The sequence below is a fragment of the Apus apus genome, chromosome 6 (genome assembly GCF_020740795.1).
Source record: "Apus apus isolate bApuApu2 chromosome 6, bApuApu2.pri.cur, whole genome shotgun sequence".
Taxonomy (NCBI): Eukaryota; Metazoa; Chordata; class Aves; order Apodiformes; family Apodidae; genus Apus; species Apus apus.
The window spans coordinates 35,540,726-35,558,722 of NC_067287.1; the positions used below are offsets into that span (position 1 = coordinate 35,540,726).

Sequence of the window (17,997 nt, forward strand, 5' to 3'; positions counted from 1 at the left end):
ATTTACAACTGATCTGAATTGAAATTCAAATAGGAAAGACCACGCCAGGAGAGCAGCCGCCCCTGCCGAGGAGCGGCCCTACTTCCCTCTGACCACAGAGCTAACAGCTCACTCTGCCCTGCTTCAGAGAGCCCACAGCAAACGTGTCCGAGATGAAAATCAAAGGAAAGAAAAAACACGTACCACCGGATCGCTGTGTAACGTTAAGTAGAAATGAATTGCTGTTTGTATAGTAAGAGCTAGAAGGTTCTGCAGACCTCGGAAGATTTCTGGTCCTAGCCAATGCTCAGAGCTGGGCCACGTATCGAAAGACAGGATTAGATGCCTCCCTGGGCCATTACGGTTAAAGCGTACCCATCCCTACGGCTCGCGGCACCCGACACGAGCCTGGCGTGCCTCCTGCTCTCTCTTCCGTTCAGCCTGGGCTCCTGACTCTAACTTAGGAAAACTTCATTGCCCGCTGGGCTCTTTCTCCGTCACTCCTTCTTTAATACACTCTCCGAGCCGTTTTACAGTAAATGGCAACTTCTAACGCTGGGCCGATTCCCCACAGTTTGGAAGAGACTAGATACCATTTCCAAGCTACTCTAACAGTTCCCTGGGGGAGAGCAGGGTCAAGGCAGGGCTCCTGCTCGTATGCCGTAGCATCCGTCCAAAGCGCGGGAGCAGCGGCTCCTTTTCGGTACAAATCTCGAGCTTCAAATCCCAGAGCGGGGAAAGGACGGGGAACGGGACCCAAACCGCAACACGGTCAGGATTTTGCGACCGCTGCGCGGCAGACGCGCGCGCCGGCACGAAAAGCGCAAAAGAAAGTCGATGAGGAAGACTCCGAGGAGCAGCCTCCTCCCAAGCCGAGGGCTGCGTCGCCATCTTCCCCGCTCTCTTTTACGCAGTAATCAAAGGATATTCTGAGCCTCTCAAAATGCCATCAGCCCTCATTGAGAATGAAATAGAGCACATCTCCACTGAAGCCTTTACAGCAGTAATCATTACAGCATGCTGGCCCGAACGGGGAGCTCTTACAGACAAAGATGGGTTTTAAAAATAAAATAAAAAAGCCTTCCTAAAATCTGAATAGAGACTTGATGATAATCTCCCTATTTTATTATGCAAGGGGGAAAAGAAACCCGTAATTGTGCACTCGTGGTCTCTTATAGCAAAGAATAGGCTCCTTGATGAAATGCTGAGTTGATTTAGAGCGGGGCTGAGATTCTGGTGCGATAATACGCTAAAAGAAATAACCATCCAGCTGATTTGGATAAAATAATCATTTTTTAACATTCTAAATCTAAACTTCATCCGTGCCTCCTCCCACTTCTCCCCACCGCATCTTTTGGAGAGTCTTTTTATAGCTGGCAGAATTTTCCTGCCCTCCCCTAACACATCTTTTAACAAGAAAGGAAGGTTCTTTACTCTGGCTAACAAAGAGCATTTTAGGCTCTGTCGGCGTGTATCCCCGCCGCACGTATGTTTCGAAAGTGCGGTATCTGGCACAGGGTGGTCCCGAGTCCTCCCGCCACCTTCTGCACCGGGTGTTTCCCCGGGAGCCCCCTCGCCACGGGATGCTGCGGATGACAGACTCTGGCCCTTGCGCCCCGTCCGTCGTGGGCGGCCACGCGTTTAAACGACAGCTCCTCGGAGCCCTGCCAGGTGCACCTCCAAATCACGGCCCCCCCTTGTATTTTCAGGTGCTTCGGTATTTTAAAGAAATCGCAAATACGATTCTTTAGAAACTGACGCTTTTCACCAACAGTTTCTGTCTCACATCTAGTCACTGACGGAAAATTTTCTCCCAGCTCTCTTAATTATATCCTGATCCTAGTCCACTCTACCATCTACTGAATTACGTAGAGCTGTTTAGCTTGCCGTTTTCCAAGAATGAATAATAAATATTTCTACACTGCACTGATGAGGCAGTCTCTTTCTATCTATTGACTTTTTTATTTTCAAGAAAGAAAAGAAAATGCATCAGCTGTGAGCTCTCTTGACCGTTAACACAGCCAGCAGCTATTCATGGATTAAGCAGATGCTCCCCGATCTTAAACCAGTTTATATTAAAGCTCGATACAGTTACACGTCACGCGTCAAGGTTTGAAGCGATACAAAGCTACGGTCTCTTTCACCGCTTCCCTTGAGAGTTAACTGGCAGTAGGTCTCACCAGGAAGTACTGTGAGCTGGTGATTTAGTATGAGATGTATCTTCATTGTGTAGAAACCAACATGCCATCCGACGCTTTTGGAAAGCCTGACTCTAAAACCGCACGCCCGAATTCAGGAGCCTGAACGCGAGAGAAAACAGCCAAGGCGTTATAAAGTTCCCGGTTTAAGGCGCTCGACCTGCAACACCACGAGGCGATTTGACAAGTTGGTCCCGATCACCCGCTGAGAAGGGCTCCCTCCTCGAGAAACACCGCCCATTTCAGCTGGCCCGGTTGCAAAGCAAGAGAGTAATTGCCGTAAAGACCTTTCACAGAATTCTCTGTGAAGAGCCGGGCATCGTCTATTCTGTTTGAGTCCTTCCTTTTTCCTCTGGCAAACTTAGCGTACTTTAAAAAGGTATTGCAATACTCATATTCTAAATACATATATTTTGTGAGGAGCCTTCCTTTTTCCTGTAAATTAGTAAGACTGAAGTAATTTTTCCTCTGCTGTCTTTCACAGTGTATTTTTGCATGTTTATTCTTCCTATTTCGCTCACCCAGAGCAATGAAATTAGGCTGACTAGTTAATCGGTCCGGGCTCACCTCCCGTTTCTCGTGGACAAAGATGACCTCGTGCTATCTACGTTTCCAATAAAAACTAGATATAAACACAAGGGAATTTCCCAGAAGAAAAAAGTTACATGAAGTAAAACGTCTGTGACGGTCCGCTAGACATCAGTGAAACACTAACAGCTACTGAGAACTGCTGAATGTAAAAGGCAGAGGAGGCGGATGGGAGCCTCCTACCACCAGGATTGTCATGAAAATGTGGGGAAGCAGAAAACGGGAATTTGAGATCTTGAAAGAGAGCTCGGGGGGAGTCCTACAATTACTCTGAAGGTTTGATGGGAGCAACTGCAGCACCCGGTAGTACACCGTTGCCTAGACTATGCTAGGAAAATATACAAAATGTAGTATTGAATGAAAGACATACAGAATGGCTTAATATATTTCCCAACTAATCGGGCAGTTTTTCAAGAAGCAAGAGAGCTAATGTAGCAATGGTGTCACTGTCATCTTCCGAAATGTTATTCAACCCTTTGACACAACGTCTACTTAATTTACAAGGTCATCCGTTCTGGCGCTGGAGATCTCCTTGCGACAGTTGAACATGGAAGTGACAGAGCCTAGGGAAAAAAAGACTACTAAGCTTTTCAGAGAGGTTTTGATCACCTCTTCATGAGAAAGAATTAAAGAAATGGGATAGAAATAAAGTCCACACTTGAAAGACTGCACCGATAAGCGTAATTCCTTAAATTAGGAAAGACCAGGTCCTATTAATTTGAGGAAGACAGTACAGGAGAAGAGGGCTGGCAAACACCACAAACCAACCAAATAAAAAGGAGACATCGGCATCGTAGTTCTTTAACAACAAACACGTACAAATGGTACAACCCCGCTAAGCTCCTGAAGCAGAAGTAATCTTTGACGACAGGCAGCTCCTTAATCTAGCACGGGAGAGGGTGCACGGCAGATGGCGATAGGATCCAAACCCTGCCGAAGAGTCAGCACCAACTGTCCGGGGAGGCTTTTCTACGCTGTGACGCGTTTGCCATCCCACCCGACACAATCGAGGCAACCCTTCTGCGAGACAGACTCCACCTCAAACGGAATTTCTGTACTTGTCGCAGAAATTAAGAGACAAGAGGCTCTGGCCTATCTTATGCCAGAAGTGTAGACAGAAAGCACGCGACGGCCCATCTAGCCTCGGTATCGCTTCACGTCTTCTATCTATTGACTTTGGGAAGAAGTCATTTTACCGCCATCAGACCCACACGGCCAGGAGGTGCCTAGAGACCTAACTAGTTGAGAGCCTGGGCAGGAACAGTTAACTGCCTTTTCTTACAGAAAAAGAAGCAGAGACCTGGAAGGCACCGATTGCTACTAGAGCCCTGGCAACGAGGGGACTCACGGACAAATCGTGACTCCCTCCCGCTGCTTTCTTTGCCAAGAGGAAAGGATGCTATAACGGACTGCTAGCTCTCCCCACCTGCAATGACAGTACCCCTCATACTACTAGCTCAGCTGTGTGGGCACGCTGGGAAGTGCCCCTCCAAATTCTGATGGCTCTCCAAAATCCCTCCTTCCCGCTGTAACTGAGGACAAAGGTGCTTACAGTCCCCAGCCTCCACCTCTGCCGTATTTTAGTATGTGTAAAAGGGGCCCTGTTAGATCTCAAAACAGATCTTCTATCACTGGAGCGCTGCAGGTGCCTAAGAAATTCAGCTCTGTTACTCAAAAAATTAATAAAAGTCACTGAATTCTGGTAGCAATCCCACTGGGTGAACAGTCCCTGTTGTCCATGAAAAGCTCGGGAAGGAAAGACGCCGTATCCCGTGAAACATCCGAAAACCACCAACAACCCTCTGCGTTGTAATCCCGTGATTGGAAAATTACTACCTTTCAAACTTAGGAAGCAGACCAAATTAATTGCAAAGATAACTTGCCTGGCTTCTCTCTGGGAAAATCATTTGACACGCAGATATCTACAGATGTTCGGCCACGAAACGCTACCGGACCCAACACCTCACCGGGACTGCTGCGCCGGCTTGACAGACACCGCTCGGGGAACCGAAACCTGGCTTTTGACGTACCAAAGCCTGCCGTAGCCAAGTAAAACAGTCTCCGAGGACGTACGAATTAGACATCTCTGAAAGAAGTAGCTCGATGTTTGATTGCAGGCTCGGCAGGTGCTTCCATGATATATAGCGTATGGACTAAAATTACAGGGACAGCATCAGAGAGCAATAAACAGTACAGACAGGTTTCGGCAGGACTTAGCCAAGGATTTAGAGCAAAAAGCATCACGGGGTACACAGAGCGCTCCGTGTATCAGTATTATCTCTGGGCACACAGGACAGTACTTGTTACCGATACCTGAATGAATCACCTAACGGCTGTGAATGTAGGACACTCGAGGCCTTGCCGGGGTCCCGTGCTCGTGGAAACGCTGCTGAGGATTCAGCTTATCTCTCGTAAGCGCAGAGCTTCTAAAACTCCCTATTTCTAGAATATCTCTAAACAATGGAAAATAAAATCTGGGAAAAGCTGAAGAGCTGAAATTGCAACTGAGGAGCTTCAGATGCAATGGAAGAACTCGATTTAGCTTAGGATGCTAACTTTGTTTTTGAAAGCTGCTTCAGTCTCAGGCTGGACTTCATGACAGAATGCACCGTTATGGGCTAGAGCGTGTGCAGGCTTCTGCTCCTGGCAGTGCAGGTCTCAAGGATGTGCTAGTATGACACCAGTGTGGGTGGGATGAAAATACTGAAGCTGCATCTGAGCCTCACAGCTTCATAAACCTTCAGTAATCCCTGGAGGAAGAAGGATGTGACACTGCCTGGGGATCTGGAAACTCCCTGAAAGACCTCCCTCTTTCCACTCGTTTTTCCATGGGCTGCAGCTCTGTCTTATCAATTCATACCAAACAGTTTTTTCTTCACATGGGAGGGAGAAGTCAGGCAATGTTTCACAGCCCCCTCACCTAGTGGTGCCTCTCCCTAGCAACAAGCTGCAAGGATTTAGGACCCAGAACGACCGACAGAAATTTCTGAGCTTTCCTTAGAAAGTAAATGCTCTTACGCTTCCTTAATTCTCTGACTTCAAAGCCAAAGTGTGAGGAGGCTCACGATCTCCCTGCTTTCTTCCTGCAAACTTTGGATCCCAGTAGAGCTGTGCTGCTGGAGCGCTCAACTACAGATGCCAGTACGGCGGGCCCAGAGAGGAGCACAGGACTCTGCCATCACAGCACTGCCATCACACAACCCGCTCTTTCTTCACTAGAACTACAACCAGAATAACTGAAAAAGGACATACTGTATGTTTAGGGCTCCTGATCCCCGAAAATGACACGAAGGTCCCGTAGGTCTCGTCTGTGTGCTTTACTTCACCAAATTGCCTGGCACTTCTTCCCCATAAAATTTCATTCGCCGAACACGGTGAACGCAAACCGGACCGATTTGTTCGGCATCTATGGCTGCAGCGGCACCATAACGAGTTTGTGGAATATTAATATTCGCTACGCCGAACAAGCATAAATGACAAGTTATCCAAAGGAAACACAAAGACAGACTCAGACAACTGCAGACGGAGAGCTGAGCTTTGACAGCATTTCATTTCTGTGTGATTCTTGTAGCTGACACCCATCTGCACTGAACTACACGCAGCAGATGCGCTATCACCTTAAAGGAGCTGCTGTGCGTTTTGGTTTAAATCAACGTGAATCGTCACCGAAGTAAGAGTGAACGTACGAGAACCCAAGCGCTTCAGCAAAACGACTGACGAGCGTGTAGTTTTCTGCACACAGAGGAAACAAAGGTACTACAACCAGAAGAAAACACTCCGTAACGGACACCGGGAGTGCTTAGATGCCGCAGTGCTTTCGACTTTGCAGCAAGCCCCTCCAGCAACGAGGTGCTGTGGCATTCCTGCCATCTAGGTGCACTCGCCTGTATGATAGTACTACCGGTACGTTTAGGGGATGCGGAATTGTTAGGAAACAAGGCTGAGACCGAAGCTAAGCTGAGACACCGGACGAGTGTCAAAATCATCCCGGTAATCCTGTCACGGGCAGGGGTCGGTCTGCAACGATACCAGCAAGTGCCTTTATAAATCAGCTGGTCGGTCAATGGCAACTTCTTTGCCCACCTCTTTGTTTGGCCTTAAAAAATGACCCCTCCGTTAAGAGGCTCCTGCAATAAAGAAGAACACTATAAAGACAGAAGGGGTGCAAAAAATGCAGAGGTGGGTGCAAGTTTTTTGTCCTCCAGCTGCCCCCTCTGAGGTCACCTGAGCAAAAAAACTTGGCTCAGAATCTGACAACTTTGGACAAACGGTAATTCCAGATTTAAGTGTTAGATTGTTGTGTGATGCCAGAGAAAAATTCCCAGCAGTAGGAGTACTGAAAGTACTTGCTACCGTCATTACACCGAATCGCAAAGCAAAGCTCCCACTGACTTCAGCGGTACAAGGTCACAGTCTCAAACCAAGACGGGAAACCGTGAGCTGCAGAGCGCAGACATCACATCAAGAAGGTGGTGGGCCTCCACGTGGCAAAAATAGAGGCACAGGGTCTCTTTCTGCAGCTCTGCTGACTTCGAGCGGACCGGAAGTGTGCAAGCAGCTGCGAGCGTGGTTTCAAGTTGGGCAAAGGCTGTGAGAAAGTTACTTGGAAATAATAATAATAAAAACAACAGCCACAAAAATAGTAACGCCCGTGGTGGTTTTTTTCCCATAGAGTAGCGAGCACGCTGGCTGCCCAAACAGCACATTTTAAGTGTTCTTTCAGAATATTTACCCTAGGATTTTTGCTGGAATTAATTCCCTGAGCTCTAGTGGACTCCCCTGCTCATCCGGCATTAAAGACAGAAGTCACGGGGAACTGTTGAAAAGACAAGTGCACATTCCTGCTGAACCTTTATCCTTTACATGTGCCCCAGTCCTTCCAGCAAATACGGGAGTAAGATTAATGTAGGAAACCTTATGGGTAGAAGTCTGCTCTCTCACCCCTACGCTGGTGTAAATGGCAGTACTCCACTCCGTAAAACCAAGCTACAGTCAATTGCCAGCAGTGAGCACCTTTCAAAGGTAATATATCGTTTTGTTATTTTCTCAGAAGTTGGCAGCAATAGAAACAAAACCTCTCCAGAGACAGCTAGGAGTAAAACTGGCTTTTTTCAGATCAGCATCCACACTAAAAATGAACTTCTGTTGCCATAAAGAGCGAGTTTCTCGCTTATTGCTAGATCACGTATAACCTGTCCTTCTCACACCCCCTGCATCATCCCCCCTGACCCCCCGCCTTCCTTCTCTCCTCTCCTTTGCTTTAAAAACAGTAACAATTTCCTTATGAACTGGCTGGATATCACGCAAGATCGGATTTTGTCTTCCTTATTCCAGAAAAGCACCGCTCTCCTTGGGAGAGGAAAAAGATTTTCAGATGAGCAAAGCATCGATACTGACTCAAGCTATATCCTCTTAGGTCCTTTGCTTAGCTCTTCCCTGCCTCGTGTGGTGTAACCGGTTCAGCCCAGGGCATGAATTTGAACTGTCTCAGCTAAGGACAAATGTCCAAAAGGTTTCTAAAGCATGAGGAACAAACACCAACATTTAAAGAGACTCCGCTTAGTATTTAAAATGTGACTTTCCACTAAAAGGATCACGGAGAGAAAGCAAACAAACAAACAAGCCCCTAATTACTAAAGACATCTGCTGCTTGGGTGAGTGTCCTCTCCTCATCTCTTAGTGTAGTATGAGGGCGTGGTCCCTAAACTGACAGAAGGATGGAGACAAACGCAGAAGAGGCAGAGGTCAGAGCTGCTCAAGGAGCTCAGGGGTGAAAAAAAAAGATCGGGGAAATCTGAACTCAGGTCCCCATTTGCAGCAGGGCTCCTGTGGCACTGAGGCACTTAGGACAAGGACCAATTCACCAGAGCTCACGCACCAGGTCTGATACTGCCCTGGAGCTTTCAGGAGTCAGAAAATAGACACGCCTCCAGAAAGCAACTTATCCCCCTGCAGATGTCTAAGGCAGGCACCAATAATCACACAACCTGGACACAACCGCTTTTCTCCAATGACGCAAAATGAAGTCTAAGCGAGGAGCTTGGGTTACATCCCTGTCCTTTTGACGGTCACGGCTACGTGAGCTGGATTCCACCCGAACGCTCTCTGCCTCGGCTCACCCTCTAAACTGAACAGCCTTTCCTCCCCTGATAGGGATGTTACGAAGATCAACATGCTAAATTCTGTGACGTGCTCAGCAAAAACACACGCTAGTGAAGGAGGACCGTGAAAGCGTCACATACAAACAGGAAAAGGGGCTGGGTCTGAAATCTGCCCCCAGACCCAAAAGCAACGTTATCTATACGTTCCAGCTGCCCTTGGTTACATCAGTGCGAGCCCTGTCAAGACAACAGGATTGCAGGGACGGGAGAATCAAAGCTATGCCCTTCCCGGGCAGGATGGTACATAACTGTGAAACATCACTGCCTGACTGGCCCAGCCCCAGCTGTGCTTTCAGGCCAGGTAGTTCAAGTCGAGCCTTTGTTCACTCGAGGCTGAGTTAATAATTTAGGATTCACGGAGGCACAATGGAACCCAGTGACAACGTATTTATAGTCTCTCTCCTTACACCGGGAGCTTGTAAATTCCAAGGCAACTCTGGCCTGTGTTTGATTAGTGCACTTAAATTTCCACTTGGGCTTTTATAACAACCAGATTTTTCTGTCAGAGCTTGCACTTACCCTGTTGGAATCAATTCTTGTCCTGGAGGTGTAGATGGGTGGAGGGATGTTGAAGGCTTGAGGAACAAGATACTCTTCAGCATCCATCATATCTTCCAGGTCTTCCTCATCGAGAAGGTTTTGGAAGAACTTGCTGTCATTTGGGCTCGGGAGCTTCATACGATCATCTCCCTAAAATGGGTTGTATCGAGAGGAAAAGAGTTCAAGATGGATTCATTTCCCCAACAGGGCATTTCAGCCTTCTTCGTGACCTGGCAGCCAGGCTGCAGGGACCGCACACGCTACTTTGTTTGTTCTAAAGCACCACACCCACCTGCTCACACACTGGGGCCCTCTAAGGACCTTGCCAAATAGTCGGATCGGTTGTTTGCGGTTGTTTGAGCCCGAGTTACAATAACCACGTACGCAACTCCAGGCTTCTGCAGAACGCAGGAGCGGAAGGACAAACATTTCCAGATCCGCCTGTCCTCGCCGTTTGCGTTAAGTTCGAGAGCAACTTGAATTTAAGAGATTCAGAGGCAACCTCCTTAACAGTCAGGTTTGGCAGACAGACCCTTTTTTTCTTTTAATTCCTGGTGCTGCTGAGCTGCTTACCTGAATTACTAGGTATCTCTGAGGGTCTCGAGCCATTCTAGAGAATTCAGCAGCCAGCTCCTTGAATTTTGGCCGACTGTCCGCATCAATCATCCAGCCTGGGAACAGATGAAAGATCGGAAAGAAAACAGTTAATTGTCAAGGGAAGAAATAACTCGGTTTTAAAAAATGCACAAGGTCGAAGCCCTCGATAGCTCTGGCCTAAAGAAACGTTGCAATAAAGAGCACAGAAGAACGGAAAGCTAGAACTCCGTGATGCATCTAAAATGGAAAACACGTGATCTCGGCCAGAGAAGACTAGACCGTCCATACTGCACGGATTTCTTCTCGATCTCTTCCGAGGTCCTGTTCCCCATCCCCAAAACAGAAACAGCAACAATGCCTTGCAATTTTCTGCGTCTTTCTTGCCCGTTCAGATGTTAGCTCCGGTTGTCTTTTATCATGCACGTGTCCAACCTCTAATATAACAAATCTGATCTCGTCTTGAGTCTAGTGGGTTTATTACAAAGTAACTACTAAATACAATTTCACTTGAACTGACCTACCATTCCACAGTGACTTAGAATAAAAGCTGTTCATCTGTAGGATGGCTGACCTCACAGCTGCCCTTCTGGTAATTCTGCATTCACGCGGCTGCGTCACTAACACAGCCCTCACGTGAGGTATTAGATGCTATTTTGAGCGACTAAGGGTGATTCTTTTGTCCTTCACTCTCCGAGAAACATCCGTTAGGAACAGCAAATCTCAATCCCTGCTATCGCACGCTCTCTGCCAAAACAAGCGACTAGTACAGGCAGTCACCACCAGCAGCTAGTGTATTTCAGCGTCAGCTTTTTCTAACGGAAGATGCTATCAGCAGCTTCCAAAGAACAAGTTCTCATTTGCCAGGAGGCGTGACAAAGGAGGCCTTATCTCCTTCCCTTGAACTGAAGAAGCGACCGACGCAGGGAAAACAAAGCTACTGTAGCTTATAAAGAACTTCACGCTAACTTTACGGGACCGAGTATGGATGTCTAGCTGTATCTTTTCATCTTCCCGAAGATCCCCCATCCGCTACAACTTCCTTTTGTCCGCTCATTAGAGATCCTGTCAGGTGGAACATTTCTGCACTCAACTGACACGAACCCCTTGCGCCGTTCAGACAATCTCTGTACCTGCATGCACAGAACAGCTGTTTTCAGAAGACAGGTTATTTACCTCTTCTAGTTTTATTTTCATTCTCTCAGCGTTTAGGTGTACAAAGCAAAAGGGAAAGGACCGCATAAGACGGATGCGATGTCTGTACGTTAATCTCACTTAAATTAAGCCAGAAACACCGCAGAGATGTTCTTAATTCTTTTTAAACTGGAAGTATAGCCTTGGAGGATGCTGTCACTAGTGCGGGCATCCTGGAGATAAAAGGGTCGGAAAAGCCACGTACAGTTTGTTTTCCTTTTTTGCTGAAGTAAAAACATTCATAAATTGTGGTGCTGCACTAAGAATGACAAAAAATTATCCTCTGTAACATTTACTGTCTTAATTTAATGTAACTTTTTATTACTGCTATCGCAATCATCGTTCTCGTTACTGACAGTAAAACATTCACGCTTTCTTTTCTTAATCTTTCCCTTCTTTTCCTTAATATTTGGAAGCAGCGTTTCTCCTCACAGCCTTCACTGGCTGGGTATCCGTGTACCGTAATTATGTTTAATACTATCTTTTTTAACATCAAAATCAATTGTCACGGAAATGACAAGGGCTTACAATCGCAATCATACAATTTTGACTTCACAGCAAGAATGTGAGATACCATCTGACAGTAATGAGAAGCTGAGCTAACTCAACCCTTCATGGCTAAATACGTATCTTTTGCAACTGCAAGAATTTACAGCATGTTGGGAAGCCTTTGTTTTGATACAGCCTGCCCTGTTACCCACCACCGATGCAAATGTTCTACCACGTTTCAGTGTCCCTCTCGCACTGAGCGCAGGGATGTGAAAAGCCACCGTTACTCACATTTCACCATCACCATATAAACATCAATAGTGCAGATGGGAGGCTGGGGCAACCGTTCTCCCTTCTCCAGGAGGTCAGGGATCTCTCGAGTTGGGATTCCATCGTAGGGCTTCCCACCAAAGGTCATAAGCTCCCAGATAGTCACTCCTGGACACAAAGAGAGAGTTTGAATATTTGAGGTCATACTACTCAGCTTCCTTCACAATTCTTACAGTGCAGCACTCTGGCCCAGCTCTGGCCTGCAATCTCTTCTTCGTTACGAGTGTCTGTAAAAATACTGAAGTTTGGTCGGCTGTACAAAAAGATCCAGAACATTGGGAAACAGCACTTTCTGTTCATCATCACGGGCAACTTCCCTAATTTTTATCGGTGCAATACGCAGCGTGATAGGTCTGAGGCACAGGAGAAAGGTGTAAGACAAATAAATGGTGCTAAAGTAAATGGATGCAGTAACAAAAGTATGCATCGCACTCTTTTACCGTATCAAAAGGGAAAACGAATGGCTGACGTACTCTAATATTTTAAGGGGGAAAAAACACAGATGTTCCCTAACTTGGAGCATCGATTTCCCACAAAGGTAAAGCACTGAGTAACATCACGTAATTGTCTTTACCTTGGAAATCATTCATACCCACTTGTGGTGGACTTTTTTTTTTCCTTTTTCCTTAAAACACCTTATGGATTTGAATTATGACAGTGCTGTGCTTCAAAACCAAGATCCTCTTTTTCAATAGCCATAGGATTTGTTTTGGTATCAGAGCTGGAAATAAGGATCATATATCATAAGTAACAGAATTAATCCCCCAACGCCTTCTTAAATATTGAAAACGCTGCTCTCACATCATGTTTACCTTCTATTTTTATTGCAAAGGTCATTTTAAACGTGCCTCTAAATCAGTAACCGTATTCTGCAACCTGTCACACTGATGTGAAAAGCGATGGGCAAAATTACCATATGCATCAAGCACATCTTTATTTCACCCTCATTCACCTCTGTTGATGTTCAATAACTATAACTTGCCAATTGTTTTTGGTCTTGTTCCTTCTGATTACAGATATTCTGGGCTTCTTGCATCTAAAATTCATTCCATAAACAGGGGCATATTTTTTCCTAAGTGATACGGGGTATAGAGAATTTGAGGAGAAAGAGCAGCTTTACATGATCCATTTACCTTTCACATGTTTTTCTCATCCGGATGGAAGAGGGCAGCGAAGCAGCCACAGCAAACTGTGTCTTTTGCTGCTACCCACAGGTAAAAGTGAGTAACGAATAGAATTGTATACCTTTTTGTTTCAAAATGATATGGCAACAGGAAATGCAAATAGGAGTCCGTAGCCCTAGATACCGCTGAAAAATTCCACTTAAAAAGATATACGTGGTTTTATTTGCAATACTTGTACTACATAAAGAGGCAGATAGCTCAGCAGATGTGGCATAATGGCTTGTTTGGATAACAAAGTTAATAACATTAAATTAACATCTCATTTCTCAAATGTGACCTCTTTTTGGGTGTGTGTGGAGTTCACGGGAGCTGATCTGTCTAATCAAGTCCCAGGTTACCTCTGAAATTAAATGGATGCTTGTTTCAGTTAGCTTGGAGAGCTCCTCTCTTCCTTTTCTTTCTCTTGCTGCATTTGCTCTGTATTGTGACAAATTCCCTTTTATCTGACTTTAGGTACAGAAAGTCCCATAAGCCTGAAAATGTTTTTTGACATTCATGGCTTTTAGATTTAAGATTTTCAAAGGACTGCTGAAAATTATGACCTGCAGCCGTATTTTTATGAATCTGTGGCTCAGCTGAAAGAGGCCTTCTTCTGTCATAATAATCAGCCAAACTGCTACCAGCCCAGACCTTATGGCAGTGATCCCAGCAGGGACATCATGATAATGTATTTTAGTGAGTGGGGAAGTAGCACAGGGCACAAGTAACAATTGCTGTTTAGAGATACACATTTACACATTTAAAAAAACATTAAAAAAAAAATTAAAAAAATAAAAGGGAGGAACAAAACTCATTGGAATTAACTCTTCTATGAAAAGAGGGCATCTTTAACCTGGTAACAGAATAACACAATTTAGCTTAATGCTTCACAAGGGACAAATTTTTAAACTAAGCACATGAAGACTTACCGTAGCTCCAAACATCACTCTGATGGGTAAATTTCCTGTAGTGTATGCACTCCAGAGCCATCCACTTAATCGGCATCTAGGGAAAGACAGAGAAATGTAACCTTAGAAATACGAAAACAATAGAGATAGATCCTGTACATAGACATCAGCTTCCTGCCTGTTTCCTTTTTCAACTGCAGACTTAACAAAAAGCAGCACTACCAAGCAGGGAAAATGGTTGTTCCTGCCCTCTAGAAAGGAGCTTTGCCTCATAAAACATACAGACGTGAGAAATGTGAACCAGTTACCTGCACAACTTCTTATAATACCTACAGTTTACGGATTCAGTTGTAGCAGAACAACTCACTTTTTCATCATACCTGTGTAAAGATGAGAGCACGCAAAAATTATATCCGATCCCCTAAATCTGAGGTTCAGCAGAGAGAGGGTGGAATACAGAAGCTCTTTGGCAGCAACAGTTTGCAAAAGCAGGCACCGCTGTCTCAACTGCTCTCTGATGAGGCTAGTTAATAATGCAGTGTCCGTAACGCTTCGCGGTCCACATCATCATCATCATCAGAGTAAACAGGCAACGGGGAGAATTTTCAGTGCTTAATTCTAACTCCTCATATTCCCTAGGAACTTAGCCTTCCCAGTTCTCCCTATCGTTACTGTAGTGAGACTAGTTGCTCTGAGAAGCAAGCCAGAAGTCCCAAGTTAGCTTAGGCTCTGAATCGCCCCTGGGCGGAGTGGATCTCTTCTGACAGAGAAGACCGTGCAGAAAAAACGCAAACCTAGGTTTGGCATAAGGATTTACCCTCTTGAGTTTGTGTTAAAATGACATTCACAGTGTTTCCTATTCCTGAGCTGGGCCCGTGAGGCACGGTCTTGCAGTCCGTTAATTTCTAATGGACAGACATTAAAACCAGATTTTTACCTGGCACGGACTCGTCTGGATTGCCTCTAATTTGGAGCTACGCTGAGGATAAAGCGGAGCGATACAAGAGCGCAAGCAAAATCCGAACAGATGGCGGGGGTAAAAGCAGAGGATGCGTCTTCATTCAAACCCTTATGAAAATACCTTCCGTGAAGTTGACTAATGAACGTAAGCTATACAGTTAGGGCAAAAATAGCACTCTTTAATAAAGGTTGGCTTCAGACTTGCAAAGACAGTTCTTGCTCCTCCGCTTCACTCTGCAGAAGTGTATCGCTTTCATTCCCGTTAAATATGACCGGGCAGTTCCAAACTTTAACAACTGCTGAAGTACCAAAGCTGCTCATCGAGGGGTAACTCAGGTTGGAGGTGACCTCAGGAGGTCTCTAGTTCTCTGGACTCGGAACTCTTCGAAGATGCCAACTGCATCGCCTCCCTAGGCACCCTGATCAGCAGCTTGACTGTCCTCGTGGTAACAAAGGTTTTCCTTTTATCCAGCCTGCATCTGTCTTAGCAGGCTCTCAATACAACTTAAAGCTGCAAGGGTCTTCTGGATTTCAAAGGACACTTCTCTGGAACTGGGAAGGGGCACATCTGACACGTAACCCCTGCTCCAGAACTCCCGGCAGCGTGATTGGCCTCACAAGTCCAAGACGCCATCTAACAGTTGCCAGGGAACAGCTGGCTTGCAAGGACCGGCTCGTTTTCTGTCACGCACTGGCTGATGAAGGGAAGAGACAGAGGGGTTACGGAAGAGAGGGGATTAAAGAACTGAAGGAATTGGGGAAGACTGCCAAAACTTCACCTTCCCTGCCAGGAGGTCTCTTTACTGGGGAAATGGGAAAGCACCGGTGACTCCTTTCAAGCTGTTCACCTCATTGACCAAAATGCCACTGTAATCCATGCAACAGCTGCCAGGGGCAGCAGCACACAAATGACGCAGTGGCACACCCGGAAGAAAAGCACACACTGGCAACGGCTGTTTGTCCCAGACAAGGGCACGAGTGAGCACAGAAAAACACAGATGCAAGCAGACAGAAAGCAAACTGAATATTCAGGGAAAGGAATGACAGGAGAGGCAGAATCCCTCGGGATTTTCTGACAGGTTGAAATGTGGAACTTCGAGATGTTTAGGGAGCAGACAGCAGCAGTATGTACTTACAGCCTTAACTTTCAGCCTTCTGAATTTTATAATGCATTCATCTGAAGGCATTAGAAAGGAGGTGGGGCACTATATGGATGTTGTGCAGTCCGTTGAAAAGTAACATGGGAAAATTCAAAAATTCAAAATTACCCGCAAGCCTGTGGCCTGGCATTCAGCATGCTTTTGGAGACCTGGATGCAAGAAACAGCATATGCATGCTCTTCCAGGCTGTCAGGAGAGGTGGCTCTTCGCCGAGCGTACGTAAACTGTCACGTGCTACAAATACAAACAGGCTTTATGGCCTTTCTTTTTTGCTTTCTGGAACATTACTTCTCTGGGAAAATAGGACTGCAAGTTCCCGAGGTCCACAATGACCAGAAAAAGGGAGTTGGCAGAAATGCCCTTGAACATCCATCAGTCATTGAATTGACTTTAGAAGTCTTCAAAACAAGACACAGAACGGAGCACGTGAACAAAACCCAATTCCGAGTGTGAAAACTGTTTAGACTATTACATTTCAGTACACGGAGAAGCTCACTGAGCAAAAAATGAGCAGCTGTTACGTGTGCTGTCCCAACACAGTTTGCCGAGTCACTGACAGACTTTCTGAACTAGGTAATAATTCTGTAGGGACACACTGCCCTGTGGAGTAACTTCAGGAGCTTGTCACAGTGATATATCTACTTTCAGACATGTAGAGCACTCACCTTTCCACCATCAGCATTATACTCCTTCTCATCTCCTTCCAGAAGTCTGGCCAAGCCAAAGTCAGTGATCTTCACGTGGTTTGGTGATTTCACCAAGACATTACGAGCTGCCAAGTCCCGGTGGACAAGTCTCCTCTCTTCCAGGTACATCATTCCCTAAAGGACAAAGAACAGTAAAATCATCTTTATGAGCCTCACCTGATTTCGTAGAACTACTTTTCACCGGTTCCCTTATTAGTGTTCGCAACAAGAAAATGGCCTAGAGGGCTGAAGCTTAACGCTGCCTTTGCTCTGAGCAGGAGATGAGCTTAGATGTCCTTAGGTTCCTTCCAGCGTGAACGATATTTTAAGATTCTGTGGTAACCGCCAAAGGAAAAAGCCCAAGAAAACACACGGTTACCTCCCTCGCTCCCGCAAATTTAAAATCCGGAAACGTGAGACAAAGAAAATAAGTATCACGGCCCGTGTTTTTCAGAGAGAAAATGTGAAGATCATAAAAAATTATCAACTTAGCCAGAGCCCCATGGAAATTAGGCCAGACCGGGAAACAATCCCAGCTCTTCTACGTTCCGTGCGAGTGTCTTCGATACAAGACGAAGCTTCTTATCCATTTCCAAATGCTTTTCAGTTGGACAACAATTTTCACTACTTTCAGTGGATTAGAAGGAAAACAATGCTTTATTCCAAGTGCCACGACCCGTTTGCCTTTTCACTCTCTTAAAATTTTGCATGTAGGATTATAATAAGACACTAGATCAACGGCCATTTTTTAAATGAGCATATATATTCTGTCAGATGTATTTCTGTTAACAAGCCCATCCAGCTGCCTTTAAAGATAAGGTAACATATACTCAAGCTGTCTGACCTTAACCGCCTTACTCTGACGAGAGACTAACCATCTACCATCAGTATGGAAGCTTACATGACACGGAGATGAACACCAAAGCCTGGTCTTATTAATTATATGACACACAAAGGATAGTCAGGCAGGGTTACAATTTCATTAAAAGGCATTTATGACATTAACCATTATTATAAGAACCTACACATGAAATTACACGCTTGATA

General features: G+C 45.6%; 1 protein-coding gene across 2 annotated transcripts in view; it reads right to left on the reverse strand.

The window, feature by feature from the left end:
* ERBB4 (erb-b2 receptor tyrosine kinase 4) overlaps window positions 1–17,997 on the reverse strand; it is a 599,354-nt gene that overhangs the window by 9,015 nt on the left and 572,342 nt on the right. For both annotated transcript variants that reach the window (XM_051623560.1, XM_051623561.1), the window contains exons 21-25: window positions 16,930–17,085; window positions 14,166–14,241; window positions 12,035–12,181; window positions 10,040–10,137; window positions 9,446–9,616 (exon numbers count right to left, since the gene is read on the reverse strand). In XM_051623560.1, the coding sequence (XP_051479520.1) occupies window positions 9,446–9,616; window positions 10,040–10,137; window positions 12,035–12,181; window positions 14,166–14,241; window positions 16,930–17,085 (648 nt within the window). The remainder of the gene's footprint in view (window positions 1–9,445; window positions 9,617–10,039; window positions 10,138–12,034; window positions 12,182–14,165; window positions 14,242–16,929; window positions 17,086–17,997) is intronic.